General features: G+C 32.9%; 3 protein-coding genes and 1 long non-coding RNA gene across 8 annotated transcripts; 1 reads left to right on the top strand and 3 right to left on the bottom strand.

Moving 5' to 3' along the window:
* Nucleotides 1-1,097: 1,097 nt before the first annotated feature.
* On the bottom strand, nt 1,098-3,950 carry LOC145111235 (receptor-like protein EIX1). The gene has a single exon (XM_079047532.1). It carries the CDS (start codon nt 3,922-3,924, stop codon nt 2,863-2,865), a length of 1,062 nt encoding a protein of 353 aa, XP_078903658.1. The 5' UTR covers nt 3,925-3,950; the 3' UTR covers nt 1,098-2,862.
* On the bottom strand, nt 1,522-2,643 carry LOC145113725 (receptor-like protein EIX2). Its single transcript, XM_079049779.1, has one exon. The coding sequence runs from the start codon at nt 2,641-2,643 to the stop codon at nt 1,522-1,524; it is 1,122 nt and encodes a 373-aa protein (XP_078905905.1).
* Nucleotides 3,951-5,362: 1,412 nt separating the features above from the next.
* Nucleotides 5,363-17,949, top strand: LOC145117616 (uncharacterized). 5 transcript variants are annotated; one of them, XM_079053916.1, is made up of 6 exons: nt 5,363-5,529; nt 5,707-5,840; nt 5,939-6,007; nt 6,116-6,193; nt 6,456-7,144; nt 17,743-17,949. In XM_079053916.1, the coding sequence occupies exons 1-5, from the start codon at nt 5,473-5,475 to the stop codon at nt 6,457-6,459; spliced, it is 342 nt and encodes a 113-aa protein (XP_078910042.1). In that variant the 5' UTR covers nt 5,363-5,472; the 3' UTR covers nt 6,460-7,144; nt 17,743-17,949. The 5 variants fall into 5 exon arrangements, with proteins under 5 accessions (XP_078910042.1, XP_078910043.1, XP_078910044.1 ...); XM_079053917.1 differs by lacking the exon at nt 17,743-17,949 and adding an exon at nt 15,508-15,763; XM_079053918.1 differs by lacking the exon at nt 17,743-17,949 and adding an exon at nt 7,427-7,581.
* On the bottom strand, nt 9,174-11,260 carry LOC145117618 (uncharacterized). Its single transcript, XR_013712720.1, has 2 exons — nt 9,448-11,260; nt 9,174-9,355 (listed from the first exon to the last, which is right to left on the bottom strand). It is a non-coding gene; the product is annotated as an uncharacterized LOC145117618 (long non-coding RNA).
* Nucleotides 17,950-18,227: the final 278 nt, after the last annotated feature.

The following is an 18,227-nucleotide window of genomic DNA, read 5'->3' as shown; positions in this document are numbered from 1 at the left end:
AAATATACGTGTATATATATGTTATCTGTTTATTTGGGATGAGTATTGAATAAGTATCTTATCAGTTTTTAAGTTGCATATGAATGCATATGTATGTTGTTATCTACAAAAATGTTGGGTAGAACTTGGGTAGATAGTTGATGTGTGATAAACTGATGAGAGGCCTTGATGTGATTGTGATCTAGTCATTCAGCAGAATATGGATGACGACCACAGACTCTTTCTAGACTGTCCTGTGGAATGTTGGCAGGCTCATAACCTGTAGGTGTTGGTGAACTTGGGTGTTTATTTGCTGTATTCTATCCCCCTCATGGTTGCCTTAGGACATTCATTGCTGAGGAAACCCCTTTGCAGTATTGTCCGTCCCGATGAAAATCCTAGATTAGGTCCCTTGTGATAGTTGTTGTTTTAGGGACGTAAAGTGAGGATAACGGGAATGGGTAATCGGGTAATTGTTGGTTGGTGAAATTAAATATAATTATTTATTGTGGGTTGAAAACGCTATATGCTCACCAGGCTCCCAAGCCTGACCCACTCAGTTTCTTTGTATTACAGGTAGTGGCGCGAGAGCATAAGTTGGAGAACTTGTGAAGATGTTTTTGTTTATAGACCAGTAGTTATATATAACTGTGTAAGGTCTATGTTTTATTGTTTATGCTTTTGTGTCTGTAACGGAACATGACATCCCGAGTTTTGATATATAATGAAAATACATTTCTTTAAGAAATGCTTTGATAAACCTTATTTTATCATGTAATGTTTTTGGGGACTAATTCCGCAACTCTTTTAAATCAATGGATTTACTCTGCAATTATTTTAAAAGCATAAATGAAACCGGTCTTTTATGGCCGTGATTTTGGGGATGTCACAATATATATATATATATATATATATATATATATATATATATATATATATATATATATATATATATATATATATATATATAACAACACTAAACCACACGTTTGATTTCGAAACCCAATAAATTTGTATCAAACCAGTTTTTTCCTATACCGGTCTGTTTGGGGTTTTTTGCAAGTCTAATTTTAAGCTTATTTTTGTATGCTACAAATATAGGAACTTTGTAGGATGTCTTATTTCATTCAACACGGGGAAAATGGCTACCCATCGTGTTAGTGACAAATTTATTGATATCGGGGACTTAAAACCCCTGTCAAATTACATTATATACTATAATCCTTATATACTAAAAAAATAGATGAAAATTTACGTTTGTCTAGCCTTTTGCAAATTTGAAATTAACGCCACAACCTTCATATAGACCCGATCTTTGAAGTTATCATAACATTGAAAAAAAACATGTCTTCCACGACGGTTCACAAGTAAAACCCCACATGCTATCCAAAATCCAGTAGCAAAACCAGTCCCCCCACCAATATAGAACCATCCCCAAACTTCATCTACGCCTTCTGTATCACCCTCACTTTCTCCAACGACGGGTGGTACTTTTAAATCTTCATCCCCGGGACATTTTTTGGTAAGAGGAGGTCCACATAGTCATGCATTTCCATTGTATCTTAAAGGTGGAAAAGACTGGAGTTGAGTGCTAGATAGGATTCTCCCCGACAAGTTATTAAATGACACGTCTAGGTAATTCAGTAAACTCATTTGAGACATGCTTGATGGCATCCGTCCCGAAACATTGTTTCTAGATAAATCCAACGTCAAAAGATTTTTCATCTCACCAATTGTGCGTGGAATCTCTCCAAATAGAGCGTTCATTGACAAGTTCAGGGCAATTAAGCCATACATATTGGTAATTTCATATGGTATTTGTCCTGTTAAATTGTTGCTTGACAAGTCAATGCTCTTCAAAAAATTTAGAATGCTAAAGAATTCACGTTCATCTCCATGCCACTGAATCATTGTATGGTCAACATATGTGTCCTGTATATGTGTATCCGTACTTCTTACAATTGTATTAAATTGTACATCTTGTAAGGATCCTTGTTGAGCCATGCTTGTAAGATTACTCAAACATGAGGGGATGGTTCCAAGGAGATTGTTCACTGACAAGTCCAAAATTTGAAGATTTACTAATTGACATAATTGTAAAGGGATGGTTCCAAAGAAGTTGTTTGATCTTAGAATAAGAACATACAACCCTGATAAGTTTTCCCCAATCCAGACAGGCACATTATCAGAAAACTTGTTGGCCCCCAAATTCAATGACTTTAAACTCGTGCAATTTTTTAAAGACAAAGGCAATTCTCCAGAGAAGTTGTTCTTGTATAAATACAATACACTGAGATTGATCAGATATTCAATAGAGGGAGGAAGCCTTCCAAAAAGATTATTTTGTCCAAGATTAAGAACTTTTAGCTGTTTGAAATGCCACAAACAGTCTGGGAGTTGTCCGCTTAATGAGTTATGAGAGAGGTCAAGAAATGTCAAGAACCCATCAACAATTTGGCATATAAAGGAGATCCCTCTAGAGAAGTTATTTCTAGAAAGATCTAATGATGCTAAAGCGGAAGAGACTTTCGATATTTGGCCATAAAAGTTGTTGTAACTCAAATCTATCACTGAACCACTAGCAAAATTTAATGATAAATCTGGTATTTTCCCGCTTATGTTGTTGGAAGAGATATTCAAATATTCTAATTGAGAAGGCCACATGTCCCAAAACTCGTGAGGAATTGTGTCTGAAATACTATTAATGGAAACAACAAGACGTGTAAGATTTTTGAGTGTCTGAATCCATTTAGGGAAGTGAGGCCCTATGTTGCAAGACCTCAGATCAAAATACTCTACATAATAGAGGCTTGACAAGTGATATGTGGAAGGAACTCTAATTTTATTAAAAGAAAAGTCGAGCCTTTTAAGCATGTGTAGTTCTCATAGTTTCTCATTTATACTTCCAATTAAGTGATTATGAGATAAGTCCAAGTATTCAAGGGATGAAAACTTTTGGATCTCATCGGACAATGACCCTGTAAGTTGGCTTCCTGGAGCATACAACTCTCGTAATGTAAGCGATGTGCATCCTGACAAGTTGTTGAGAAAATGAGGAAATTTGACAACAACAGTGTTGTTATTGAAGTACAAATTTTCCAGACCACAAAGGTTACCAAGATATTTAGGGATCCCATCTAACATGTTGCTAGAGAGATAAAGATGAAGAAGGTTATTGCTGGTTAATAGGAGCAACCAACGATACATGGATGAGTTAAGATTGTTATCACTTAGATCAAGGGAATGAATAGATGAAGAAGAGTTGAGAAATGAAGAATATGGATACATGACTTGTGAGAGCTCGCATCCCTTTAAACTTAAAAGTGATAGTTTCCCGAGACTCAGAATTACATCTACCCAATGATTTTGTTTGGCTAAGGAAATCCCATCCATTTGAAGTTCCTCCAAATGAGAAAGATGGGACAACCACTCTAGATTTTCAACTCTATAGCTTCCAACATATCCAAGGTAGAGCCATTGCAAGTTGGTGAGGTTTCCAAACTCTGGAGGAATGGTTCCATGAAAGGAGTTATAGGAAAGGTTAAGGTACCTTAACCGAGTCATGGAACCAATGAAACTAGGAATGATTCCATGAAAAGAATTTCTAGAAAGGTCAAGATGATTCAAATAGGTTAAGTTAAGCAATGAATTGCTTATCTCACCTCCGAGACTAGAGCCGGAAATATCAAGCCCTATGACATGACATGTTTGGTTGTTGCACGTGACTCCTTTCCAATTACAACAATCATGTTCGTCAGATCTCCATGTAGAGAGAGTATCATTGGGGTCATGAAGGGAAGCTTTGAAAAGAAGGAGATCAAGCCTCTCCTTATGCAAACACTTGTTCGTAACAGCATTTCTATAATCGCCTCCCAATTGGCTAGCAGTTGCAGTCACAAGGAGCAAGAGAAGTGAGAAAAGTAAAAAAAAAAGACAAGGATTCATTTTGTAAAATGAAAATCTTAGGGAGATTTAATTTTGGTTTGTATATGAAATAAGAAGTGCCCCCATGAGTGTTTATAATAGTGTGAGTGGCCTCCTACTTGTGTGGGCCACACAATACTTAATTTCCATGAAATTATAACCTAACTAAAAGACTCGTTCAAAAGTCTTGCAAGTATTGTCAATTTGTATTTATTATATATATATCTTTTCAAATCTTGTAATATTTTTAAAGACTTTAAAAGCGATGTTACATAAAATTATGGTTAATTGTAGAACTATTATCAATCACACGGTACAAAACCTTCACCGAATCCAAACAAATAAGAGCAATCGTTGAATTCACCCCCAATTTAAAACCAATTATTTAATGAATGTCGTGATCCACCTCCATTATTTAAACAATTTATGTTTATGCCCAGATAGCAAGAATACTTCATCCTATCCTCCAAAGTATTTCATACCTAAACAGATTTATAAAAATCAATTAGAAAAGCGGATACATATATAATTTATGATATCAATTGAAAAAAATCTAAACAGAAACATAAACCCACTATTCAACAGAAAAGAAAAAAAAATCAAAATCAAAATCAAAAGGAACGTCATTCGACTAGAAAATAGAGATGAAGAGGAAAAGTGTGCTAAGGCAACATATTCAGTATTCACTTTAATTGACCTCTCAAGTATGAGGCTACAATATCTATCAATCGTGAGTATTGATGTCATTGATTTCTATAAATAGATACAATATTCTTTCATCTAAAGAAAGAAACACCAAAAGTTATGTGCATAGTATATTTCTAATTCAGCCTTATATATTCATAGACTTTTAGAACAATAATAAATACAACTAGTTTTCATTGAATTCAAATAGGGTCATTAATGTTTTTTATCCATTAAATCAAAATCATATATCAAAGTTTCAAAATTTTATTTGAATGTTGGCTATTCACTTTGATTGACCTCGAGTTACATGCCTATTGCTATTTGCCAATCCACAAAATGAAAACATGTTACATGTTTTGACTCCTAAACATAATCTAGATTCAACAAACAGTTAAAAAATATTGTTTTCTAGATATCGTTGTTACCAATACTTATGATGAGTATGACCCTTTTCTTAGAGAAATGTGTAAGTATGATGTGAAAGGCACAATTTATAGATACAATGATGTTTAGTAGTAATTAAATTGTTAGAAACTTTTTCATTGTTAGTCATAGAATGCGGATATAATTGCTTTACGTTTCAAACAATGGCGATACGTATGCAACGTAAAAGTGATGATATGCTTAAAAACACGTATAAAGATAGCCCTTATTACGCAAATCAAATTCTTTAACTCATTTAGCTTTCATGCCAAGTCCCTAACACCTCACGTGTTAGACAACATGATCATTGTGTGTTGGTTTTATAAAAACCATGTTCGATCCTCAACTTACACGTTACATTTGCATCCTATAAAAAACCTTTGCTTCCATATCATTATCATAGATACCAAACTAGATTCTTATTATAGTTTTCTAAATCAAACCACAATCGATTCATCTATGGCAACCATCAATGTTCAAGCCCTAGCTGAACTCGGTCAATCTATCTTAGACGAGGTTTGTTTTATCTACAATGCACAAACTATATTTCCTTTTCTAGTTTCATAAAAATTAAGAAACATATAAAACATCAGTCTCATGCGCCTATTCATATTCAACTTTATCTTTTGTTATTTTTCTTGAATATGGTTATGAAGTCACAAATACTAAATTACTAACTCTTTGAATTTGTAGGGGATTGTTGATCCTTTTGTATTTAATGGTATGGTAAAAACGGAAGACCATTTGGGAATAAGATATCTTGATGTAATGCTAGCAGAGTATTGTAAGAAAGCTAATAAGATCTTAACTTTGGCAAAGACACAACTGTAAGTACAACACACCAATCGCTTGATTTGACTTTCTTCATTTAAATTAAATTATTCTTTGGATAAAATACGAGTTCATGTTATTTGTAAACTTATAGAGAATCCCAGGCACCTCAATACACATTCATTGACAACATGCTTGAGAAGTTGGAAGCAGCTAGCCCAAGGTAACAAAAAGCACATTCTTTCTATTAGGGTTTTTTTTAATACTTTTAGCATAAATCATTATCCTATCATAATATTTTACACCACCCATAAATGCAAATTCTAAGCAGAGTTGCAGCAAAGAAAGTAAACATGTCTATTACACCTGTAAGACTATGTTTAACCGGTGACCCTGAAGACCTAAATGTGTATGTTTTTTTTTTTTTGTACTCCACTCCTTTTTTATTTTTAAATATTCAAGTACCGTAGAGCATCCACAATAGAAGCTTTTTCACCCCAAAAAGCTCATGAAAATTAAAAAAAAAAAAGCTATTGGAAGAGCTTTTTCATGGAGCTTGTTAATTCATTGAGGTTTCATTTGTATTATATGTTGAAGTTTAAATAATTGATCTATATATATTTTTTAATATTAGAGAAAAGATATTGATTAAAATTTTGTGGGGTTTGTAGCTGAAGAAGTAAGTGTATCTCTTTGATAGGAGTCCACCACAAAGGTCACAACCAGCAAGGCGAAGTTAAAGGCAAAAAGCAGATGAAAAAGTTATATTCTATTCCATCTACTTTAATTTGTTGTGTTTAAATAAACTAATAAAGCTTGTTTCTTTTATCTTTCCAACATTAGCATAATCAAAGTACTTTACTCGCTGTAGGGCCTTCTTGGTTTGATCTAAGATTATACCAACACATACTAGATTATATTTTGATTACTTATATCAGGAAATATAAGAAACAACACTTCAGATTCAAACAACTCTCTCTTGAGAAGGGGCTAATGAATTATATAATAAAATCATATGAGTATAAGAAAATTTAAGAAAATTTATGTGATTTGAGAAGCTAGGAGTAGGGCATGCGATGCCAGATTACCCAAGCGCATATAAAGCTTGCAGCTCTTGAATCCAAAGTCCCAACTAGTGGATCGGAATAACTAGCTTCTTATCCAAGAGGCTAAAGCTCCATCACAGGCCTTCCGTATTCATATCAAACTAAAGATCCACAGGTGACCACCATTTGCTCCACCGCTCCTACAATTTGAGCCCAAATTCACTGCTTCCGTATGTTTGTGTGTAAGAATTGAGCCATAAGATGAGATGAGAACGAAATGGAAGGTGGAATGTATGATTTCCCCAATTTCACCGGTAAAGTTCTTTTTAGTTTAACCTTTCAGTTTTTTTTTACTTTTTTTTTTGTAACTTTTTGCTAGTAATGTTTATCAATTTTTTTAACAAACATGATTATAACCAACAATTTATTTGAATCTAAACCAACTTCTTATAAAAACCAACAAACAATTTTTCTAATCTAAACCAACAAACATCTTAAATAAAAACCAATTCTTAGGTACGATGTTTTAGCTACAAAACCAATTCATGTACCATCAATGCTAATCACCGGTCAACAATGTGCAAACCCATTGATAGAAGGAGAAGAAGCCCAATAAAAACAGGTCTAAATTCCATGGGTTCCACATCGGTTGATCTCGAAACACACCACTCGACTATAGTCCCCGGATTCAAATTTTGAAGTGCATGTAGAAATTTGGTAAAGCTAAATAAGATTCTTCCCAATTGCAAAACACCTGTTTAATTTCTTCCTGTTTTTCGATCCAAGTCTTTGTATCATTTTCATTGTTACTCATCATTTCAATGCTCACAACAGCAACTTGAGAGACTGTATAGAGATCTTCATTATAAACAATGTCTGATATGACATTAGCATCCATCTACCAAAAACAACATCAAAAAGTCAACAACAGTAAACAACATCTACCATCAATTATAATGATAAACTCACTCTCAAAATCAGATACAAGAAAACATCATTTATTTAACTTTAGCAAAATGCTACATCAAAATTCAAACTCTGAAATCCCTCTATTTAAGCGGCAACCCAGTATGTTCAATTCAAAATTTTAAACATAAGCTTGTTCAACAAAAAATTCGACATTACCTAACAAACACACAAGAAAGTTCACAATTGAAACTTAATAAAATTGAAGTTGTGAGATGGAGAAATCGAAGTTAAACAAAGCATAATCGAAGTTGAATGTATAGAAATCGAAGCTGTAAGATGGAGTAAAAAACTCATACATGAGATCAAATCGTCGATGATTAATCATCAATCGATGAAGTAAATGCCTCAAACAGGTTCTTTGATTAGTCATACACGAGGTGTTAGTAAGAAACTGAAACATGTATATTTTATTACACGCCAAGTACTTCAAAAAATAATCAAAACTTAAATGCAATGGCTCAACAGTTGGTTCACTCACAAATACAACAACATTTTAATAAACAATGATGTCTAATAAAACAAACTACCAACCAATACCACCGGTTCAATTCCAATTTGATCCTTCACCAGGGCCAATCCAATGGTATCCAATGACCTGGGCGAAAAAATATAATAATGCCCATTTTTATAGTGTTGATCAAATTTAAACCTTTACAAGAAAAATAATTTAAAAAGCAAAAATGCAACACAACCTTTTATCCATGCCTTACCGCATTTTTGACATTGGCTAAAAATAACGTTTAATACTAAAAATTGTCAAACCCTTCTATCTCTTTCAAATCGTTGTACATCATAGATATGACTGACTTTGAAACACTTATTAAATGCTACAATAACAAACACAATCAACAAAATCTTATATATATATATATATATATATATATATATATATATATATATATATATATATATATATATACAAAATTGCAAACTCCATTGTCCAAATACTATAACTCTTCTTTACAAATAAATCATAAACACTATTCCGTATGAGTGACCTTTTAAAAATGAAAAACGTAGATATTGAAAAGTAAAAAAAAAAAAATTAGTAATACTAAAATGAGTTAACCAAAAAGAGAGTAAAAACCAATTAGGAATCAAAAACAGCGACACAAAACTAGAATTATAATACAACTAAAAATTGATATTTACAAATTATGAATGGAAGATTGTGTAATTTTTATTGCAGAAAACCAAACTGGGGCAGTTAGATTACTATTTAGAGATGAATTTTATAGTTGAGAAAAAAGGGAACCCCGAGCAAATAGTCATAGAATCAAAAATAAGAATTCGTCTACTTCTCCTGGCTGCTACCTCCGGATATACAAACTAATCAGTTGAGAACAATAGAAATCGTAGAAATAGAACATAAAATTTCAGAAAAGAACTTTAGAAATTTATACATAAAACCACAAAATTATACATGAAACAAACCACAATATCATGCCTCATTTAACTTCTGATTTTTGACTAAAATAGGAGAATCGGAACAATGAACTATCAAAAGCCAGCACAGATTCAAGGAATCGGAAATCGGAACTGTAAACGGTGAACTCCTGATTTTTGAAATCAAAACAAAAAATATGAGAATAGTGATAAAATCGGGAATCAGAAATAGGATAATAGAACAAATAAATGTCTGCTTAACTAAACGCTTCGAGCAGACGTACCCAAAGTCTCCAGCTTTGAACAATCAAACTCCAAACTGAATCAGAATAGTGATAAAAAAAAATAGAAATCAGAAATACGAGATTAACGATCTTGATTCGAACTCCAATTCATACAAATCGCCAAATCTGGAATCAAGAGAACAGAATAAATAGAAGATAGATTTGGAAAGCTCGATCTTCTACAGAGTGAGTTTTTCTAGGCGTCGATTACATCTCTCAAGGTGTTGGTAGCTTCAATTATTTAAATTTTTGGCGCCCATTACGCCTTGCCTCCAACTGTTCGATGTATGTGTAATATGTCAAATACTCACAGAAATCAGTAACCTTCATATGGAATAAATTATTCGGGCCAACTATATATAGTATCACTTATTGGATTAAAATGATGCCCTGGGCCTAGCCCATTTCGCCCATGTATTGGGCCGGGCCTGTCCCTCACTACAATAAGTTCCAAACAATCGGGCTAATAAAGAAGATGATGAAAGTGATGATCTACAAAGTTCTGACGAAGACGATTAAATTAGGTAGTATGGTTAAATTGTATGAAAGTTTAAAACAATTTCCTAAGATATTCTAACTGACTTGGTAAACCACTTGTATAAAATTTGTATTAGAACTAAACTGAGTTTGTATAATATTTTAAAGTTTTTTGTTATTAGTTTTACTACTTTAGAATGCGTTTGAAAAACCAGGTAAAATAAACAAAAAAGAGGATCAAAAAAATACATTTGTACAATGACTATAGTGACGACAAGATGTGACGACATGTTGTGGTTGTTGGTTGACCTCCAAGCATGACATGTCATCGCCATATGTCAACCACGACATGTCGTCACCGAAGGTCAACATATAGCCATAACATGTCGTCACTATAGTTGAATCTTTAGCAACATGTCGTCGATACATATCTATTTTTTTATTTCTTAAAAAGATATAGCGACAAAACTATCACGGTGATATGCCGTCTTTACATATGACTATGACATGTATGTCGACGACAAAAGATGTCATGGCCATGAAGTTATGATGACGTGTATATGAACGATATGTGTCGTCCCCATAGCCCTCGCTTCTTGAAGTGATATGATAAAAAGAATTAAACCATGAGTGGTTCTTAGTGGGTTCATGTTTTCCGAATGGTTGCAAAACAAATATGGGTTAATAAGTAGGTGAGGGGTTGTAAGTGGTGGTGACTAGTATGCTTACTCAATATAAGAAGCAACTACATGGGTTTGTGTGTATGGTTAAGTTTAGCGAGCACGCACACACGCATACAAACATACGTACCTCCCACAACTGCTAAAGAAAGGTGTTGACCGGCAACATCTACAATACCATAAAGAGGATAGATATGTACAGTGGAAAATCATATGCTAATTCTAACACCTTGTTCTTGAGTGTAAAATTTACGGAGGGAGAGGGGAAGGGAGATGTAGAGGGGAAAGAAAGGGAGGGATATAAAAGGAGAAAAAAATCACATACATTCTCGAATTGTTGGGGAAGGGAAGGAGTTTCACTTTCAAATGACATTTCTACCCTGGTTAAGGTTTATCGGCTTCATGGTGTAACAGAGAAAAGGGTAACGATAAGAAGCGTCTTTTTTCCTTCTCAATCCTTTAGTGTGTTCCTTTTTCCATCACTCGAGAACGGTGGACTACCTTTTGGCTCTCTCTTTATTTTTCCTAGTGTTCATATCCATGGGTCCTTTATGTTACTTCCTCATATCTGTTTGTTTGTAGAATTTCAACCGAGTACAAACCATTTGCTCAACATTATAGAATATATGCATAACTAATGTGAAGTTGACTCGCAAATCGACATTCTTTTTATTTCTAGTGTATACTCCTTAATAATTATTCAAATGCGTATAGTGAATACTCAAACAAAAGAACAAAAAAAAATGAAAGGGTCGAGTATTTCAAAAAGTAATAACATTGTGTCTTTCTTCTTTTGTCCACATATGCTTGTCATAGTTGTAAGAAGATAAGAATCCACAAAGGATTCCAATTCTTACCACAAAGACAAGCAGATGTGGCTAAAAACATAAAAAGATAAAGCTATTGCTCTTTATAAGACCCGACCTCCTTATCTTTTGGATGCTTAGTATACAATACATTCACATCTACATATGAAGAAGTAACCATATATGTATACCAACAATTATTTATAAATATCGACTAGAAAATAAAGATAAGGCCTGAAAGTAAGGCACCACTACCCACTTTCAAGTCCTCTTCACCACATATGATGTCCTTATCTGAGCAACTAACTTTATATTAGGAGCACCATATTGGTCATCAACTTACGACTCAACTTCACATTGGTTATTAACATATTATTTGTAGTGTTGAGTAAGTTGTTTGCACTTAGTTGGAATTTTCTACAAACCCATATTAGGAAATAACATAAAAGACTCAAGTTTATGAACATATACTAGGAAAAAAAAGCCCAAAGAGAATGTGTTGTTCTCGAGTTATGAAACTATTAAAGTAGCTCCCTCTTCTCATGAAATTGTGCAAATCATTTGGGACTTAGGTATATAAACATTCACCGATAAAAGTATAAGGAGTCAAAATATAACCTAATATACATAAGTGTTGTGTTAGTCGTTAGGTGTCACGTTGTCTAGTTATTAGGTATTATTTTATGAGGGTTTCATGTTGCCATAAACGATGAAAAAAATGCAAGTTGAATCAAACTTAATATATGTTGCCAATAATCTAATTACGTTGTTATTTAGCGTAAATTGCCAAAACTACAAACATTATGCATTAAATGCTTAAGCAAAATGATTTTTCATTGAAAACTTACATCGACTTTTCTTTATGTGAATATTATGAGAAGTAAAATCTTGTTTAGTAACACCCGAAGTTGCAGATTAGATGGTTTTTTAACCATATTTGTAATTAAACCGTTTTTAATTAGTGTAGCGGTAAGTCGGGTCTAGATGTCTTAACTATGACGAGTTGCAAATAAGAGTTGATCATTAATGCTTAAAGTATTCATGGTTTTAAAAAACATGTGGGGACGTACACCTTAAGTTTTTCAACAACAAAATTTTTCTTTTTATAATAACTCATTCCATGTGTTGGAACCTTGTCTTCATAATCATCAACGGATACATTTCAACACAAGACACTATCGTGCAAAATACTCATCAATTGGTATAGGGAATCATGCTTTCAAGACACCAAAAGCACGCTCGATGACGTTCCGAAGTTTTGCATGTGCATAGTTAAATTTTATTTTATTGGTTAATGTACATCTTTGACAAAAATCTCGAAGCCAATACATCACATTACGATACGGCGCCATAAATCCCCGAATGTATGCATACGCGACATCACAAAAATAATATTTTTCGGTAAAATGAAAAAAAAAATAATCAGTTTTCAAACTAAGTTAAAAGTATTTAAGAAACCATAAACTTACCTGGTAGTGGAAACGAAAATAATAAATGTGGATTTGCTAATGCTTATGATAATATTCTAGAATCATGTGCTAGTCCTTCCCAATCGGCCACAATAAACATAAAAATCATGTTGAAGTTACAAATTGCCAATACATTTTGATAACAATCATCTTTTCCCCTACCTTTATATAAATATTGTTTCTTAACAGAGACAAAATGTATCAAAGTGTCATCAAGTGCACCAACCGCTCATTTGAAAACCAGTCATATCTTCTTATCATGTCCCGAAATGTTTGGATTCACATTAAAAAAAGTTAGTACTATGTCTTTTGTGCATAATATTATTTTGTCCAACACTTCATGAAAAAAATTAGTCATATCTTCTTATCATGTCCCGAAATGTTTGGATTCACATTAAAAAAAGTTAGTACTATAATGTCTTTTGTGCATAATATTATTTTGTCCAACACTTCATGAAAAAAATTATGAATTGTTTGCTTTGAATGTTGAAATCTCCGTTTGATAATCACGTAACATTGATTATGACCAATTATCATAAAAAACAAAGCAATCTTAACGCCAATCGATACATTTTAACTATCATTTATCGCGCAATTTACTCTTAAATGACAACATAGTTGGATAAAAGATTCATGTGACATGTGTAGTAGTACTACACATTGTGGAGGATTACGTTCCTATAACTCTAACGTGTATTCATGTCCCGTCATTTTCGAGTAATTGTCCCGCACTCATTTCACACCCCTCATCAAAAAATAGCGGAAATACAAGTACATTAGAATTACGAGAAGTATATTTTGATCATGATTCATTATGAACCTATTAATAACAAAGTAGAATTTTAAAACATAACATTAACCAAAATTCATGTAGTAAAAAACAAAACATTAACCAAAATTCAATTAGCAAAAAACATAACATTAACCAAACTCAAATGGCAAAAATAATAATAATAACATTAATCAAAGTGTTCCAACACAAAGATAAAAAATATAATACTAGTTCCAACACAAGCAAAAGCCTTCAACAATGGTTCCAACACAAACAAAATCATCGGACAATCTTTTCGTTCTCTAGAACTACTAAACTTGTACCAGTCATCTCGATCCATCATCTTAATATCCTGGGATCATTGGGAAAAATTTATCTACATCTCTCTCACATTCATGGTCCCTCCAAAAATGTGATAAGCAAGCCTAACTCAAGCAACTCTTAACTTCTTTAAACATTGAGGAATTATATATCGTATTAACCCTTTAATCAAATGTCATAGAGCTTTTTACATATCAAGTGCTAAATCGTCAACACTAATAGAAGCTTTAGGTGAGGCACTAGGAGCTCGAGCTTTGGAAGTTGAGGGTTTAGCCCTTTTGTTGGGGATAACGGAAGACAAAACAATAGAAGGTGGTGGCTCAGGAAAAGGCTCACTAGTATGATGGGGAGTGTCGTCATCATCATCTATGGTGATGGTGAGGGAATGGGTGTCCATAAGCTGAAGTGGTTGGACATGACAAGAAGATGATCCATGTCCCGATGTTGTTTGATATGGGGTCCACCTGAGATTACCAGTGACATTGTCTCCATCAAAGAGAGTTCATCATCTATACAAAAGAATGGGTGTCTGTACGCTAAAGTGGTTGGATATGACAAGAAAATCTATGTCCCGATGTTGTTTGGGATGAGGTCCACCTGAGATTACCATTAGCACTATTTCCATCAAAGATGGTTACACAAAGCTTTGGAAACGACAATGGGAGAGTTTTCAAGTAAGCGACCTCCGGATATCCTTAAGCCCAATATAAGAAAAGTAATATAAGAATAATTGCAACCTATATACAATAATGTTAAAAAAACACACACACACACACACACCTTATACAATTAGTGAGCCTTTTCTTAAGTCGAAACCTTCTGTTGCTTCACCTTCCGGCAACCTCAACAAAAGGGTTAAACCCTCAACTCCTAGAGCTCAAGCACCAAGTGTCTCACTTAATCCACCTTTCGGTGCCTCACCTAAAGCTTCTATTAATGTTGATGATTCAACACTAGATATGCAAAAAGCTCTACAACATTTGATTAAAAGGCCAATAAGGCACACAGTTCATCAATGTTTAGAGATGTTAGAGTTGCTTGAGTTAATCCTAATAGATCATCTACGCTTTGTTGCTTATCACATTTTTGGAGAGACCATGAATGTGAGAGAGATGTGGATAAATTTGTCCAATGATCCCGAGATATTAACATGATGGATCGAGATAACCGTTATATGTTAAAGGATTCTAAAGGATGGAAATATTGTCCGATGATTTTGCTTGTGTTAGAACAATTTTTTAAAGTTTTTGTTTGTGTTTGAACTATTGGTTAGGGTTTTTTGTTTGTGTTGGAACTATTAGGTTAATGTTATGTTTTTTTGCTACTTGAATTTTGGTTAATGTTATGTTTTTTGCTACTTCAATTTGGTTAATGTTATTTTTTTTTACTTGAATTTTGGTTAATGTTATGTTTTAAAGTTCTACTTTTGTTGATTAATAGGTTCATAATGAATCACGATTAAAAGCTACTTCTTGTAATTCTAATATATTTATATGTCCGCTATTTTTGGAAGAGTGCAGGACAATAATTCAAAAATGACGGGACATGAATACATGTAAAAGTTATTGGAACGTAATCATCTACAGTATGTTGAAATACTACGTATGTCCCAAGAATACACGTCAGAGTTATTGAAACGTAATCCTCTACAATATGTTGGAGTACTACACATGTCCCATGAATCTTTTGTCCAGCTATGTTGTCATTTTAGAGTAAATTACTCGTTAAAGGATAGCAAACATGTATCAGTTGAGGAAAAGATGGTTATGTTTTTTATAATGTTCAGTCATAATCAACGTTACGTGATTGAGCATATTTCAAACCCTTAAATCAAACAATTCATAAATTTTTTCATGAAGTGTTGGACAAAATAATATTATTCACAAAAGACATTATAGTCCCAACTTTTGTTAATCTGAATCCAAACATTCATGGACATGATAAGAGGATATTATGGGTTTTCAAATGAGTGGTTGGTGCACTTGATGACACTTTGATACATAATGTTGTCCTTGTTAAGAAACAAGATTTATATAGAGGTATAGAAAAAAGACAATTGTTATCAAAATGTATTGGCAATTTGCGACTTCAACATAATTTTTATGTTTATTGTGGCCGGTTGGGAAGAAATATCCCATGATTCTAGAATATTATCAGAAGCATTAACAGATCCATATGCACCATTCTTGTTTCCACCACCAAGTAAGTTTATGGTTTTTTAAGTATTTTTATCTTAGTTTGAAAACAGATTAATTTTTTGCATTTTTACAGGGAAAATATTATCTTTGTGATACCTAGAGCTGGCAAAAATCGACCCAACCCACGATTCTCGAATATTATCAGAAGCATTAATAGATCCATATGCACCATTCTCGTTTCCACCACCAAGTAAGTTTAGGGTTTTTCAAGTATTTTTATCTTAGTTTGAAAACGGATTAATTTTTTGCATTTTTACAGGGAAAATATTATCTTTGTGATACCTAGAGCTGACAAAAATCGACCAAACCCGCCAACCCAACCCAAAATTAGCGGGTTGGGTTGAGATTTTCAACCCATTAAACTTAAAAGGGTCAACCCGTCTAACCCATTTAATTAAATAGGTTGAGTTGGGTAAAAATTATCAACGCGTCAACCCATTTAATTTTAATATATATATATATATATATATATATATATATATATATATATATTTAATTTAATAATTATTTGAATATTATCATGTATTAATCAAAATATTAATTTGTATATAATAATGTTGCATTATTATTATCTATGTTTAATAAAATTCAATCCTAATTTTCACTCTCCAAAAGCATTGTGAAACCAAACATTTTTAATGTTATTTGAACAATTTATTTGTATTTATGAATTAGGATTGTCCTTCAGTCATATTTATGAAGTTTTATTTATGTTTTTATAATTTAAGTGATATAATATTTAATTATATAATTTATTTAATTGATTTTAAATGGGTTAACCCAAGTTTAACCCATTTATTTAATAGGTTGGGTTGGGAACTACATAAACAAGTCAACCCGGTGACAACCCATTTATCTAAAAGGTTGGGTTGGGTTGAAAATTTCAACCCAATTATTAAATGGGTTGAACACGAACCCAACCCAGGTCGACCCATTGCCACCTCTAGTAATACCGCGTATGCATACATTCGAGGACTTATTGCCCTATATCGTAATGCTAGGTATTGGTTTGGAGATTTTCGTCAGAGACGTGCATTAACCAATAAACAAAAATTTAACGATGCACATGCAAAACTTCGAAACATGATTGAGAGTGTTTTTGATGTCATGCAAGCATGATTCCCTAAGTTGAAGAGGATGACATCGTTTTAAAGAAACATTGTCATTGCATGTTCAGCGCTTCATAATTTTATAAGGACAGGGACCAAGTGATGAGAATTTTGCGTACTACGATGAACCCAATGACTCGTTTCGAAGTAACAATGTACTCGTTGATAATAATGAATACGAGGTTCGAACACATGGTATTGTAGCAGACCGTAAATATATGCCTCGGTTCCAGAATGAAATTGTTAAGCAATTGATGCAAAATATATAATGAGCTATTTTAAATAAAATTGTTAATTTAAGACTAAAATTGTTATTGCAGGACTAATTTGGTTGTACAAATTTTATTTCAATGTTGTAAGACTAGAATTATTAAAATTTCGATGTTGAAAAACTATTTTATGTTTGTAAAAGCAGTTTATTTGAATTTTATTTTATTTCAGCAATCTACAGAGGTTAAAAAACAAACAGATTTCTTATTCGAGACTGCAGATGTTTGGTCTACCTTTTCTGCTGCAAAGGGTTGCAGATGTGGTCCGCAAACTACAGATGTTTTGGCTTCGAAAAAAACAAACACCACCTTAATTTCATTCTATGAAAATGGCTATGTATTAGGAAATGGAGAAGGGGAAGGGTTTTAATGGATTTCAATGGGCTTTAATGAGTTTTAAATCAATTAAGGATTTTTCCAAATTGTTTCTCGATATAACTAGGTCTATTTGTTTGCAACTTTTGTAATTTTATTTGTTCTTACTTTTTTTTATATCATCTTTTTAATTTGTTAAATTCTTGCTCCTTGATGTTATTTGTTGGTTAATTTTTCTTAACTAATAATGTTTTATAATTATTTTTTTATTCTTGAGGCGAAAGGAAAATGCCTTGAGTAACAATTTCGTATTTTTAAACCTTGAAGGTATGATTTGAATTC

This window comes from Lactuca virosa, chromosome 5, assembly GCF_052849685.1.
Source record: "Lactuca virosa cultivar CGN04683 chromosome 5, Lactuca_virosa_CGN04683_v6, whole genome shotgun sequence".
Taxonomy (NCBI): Eukaryota; Viridiplantae; Streptophyta; class Magnoliopsida; order Asterales; family Asteraceae; genus Lactuca; species Lactuca virosa.
This window is presented reverse-complemented; position numbering and strand designations above follow the sequence as displayed.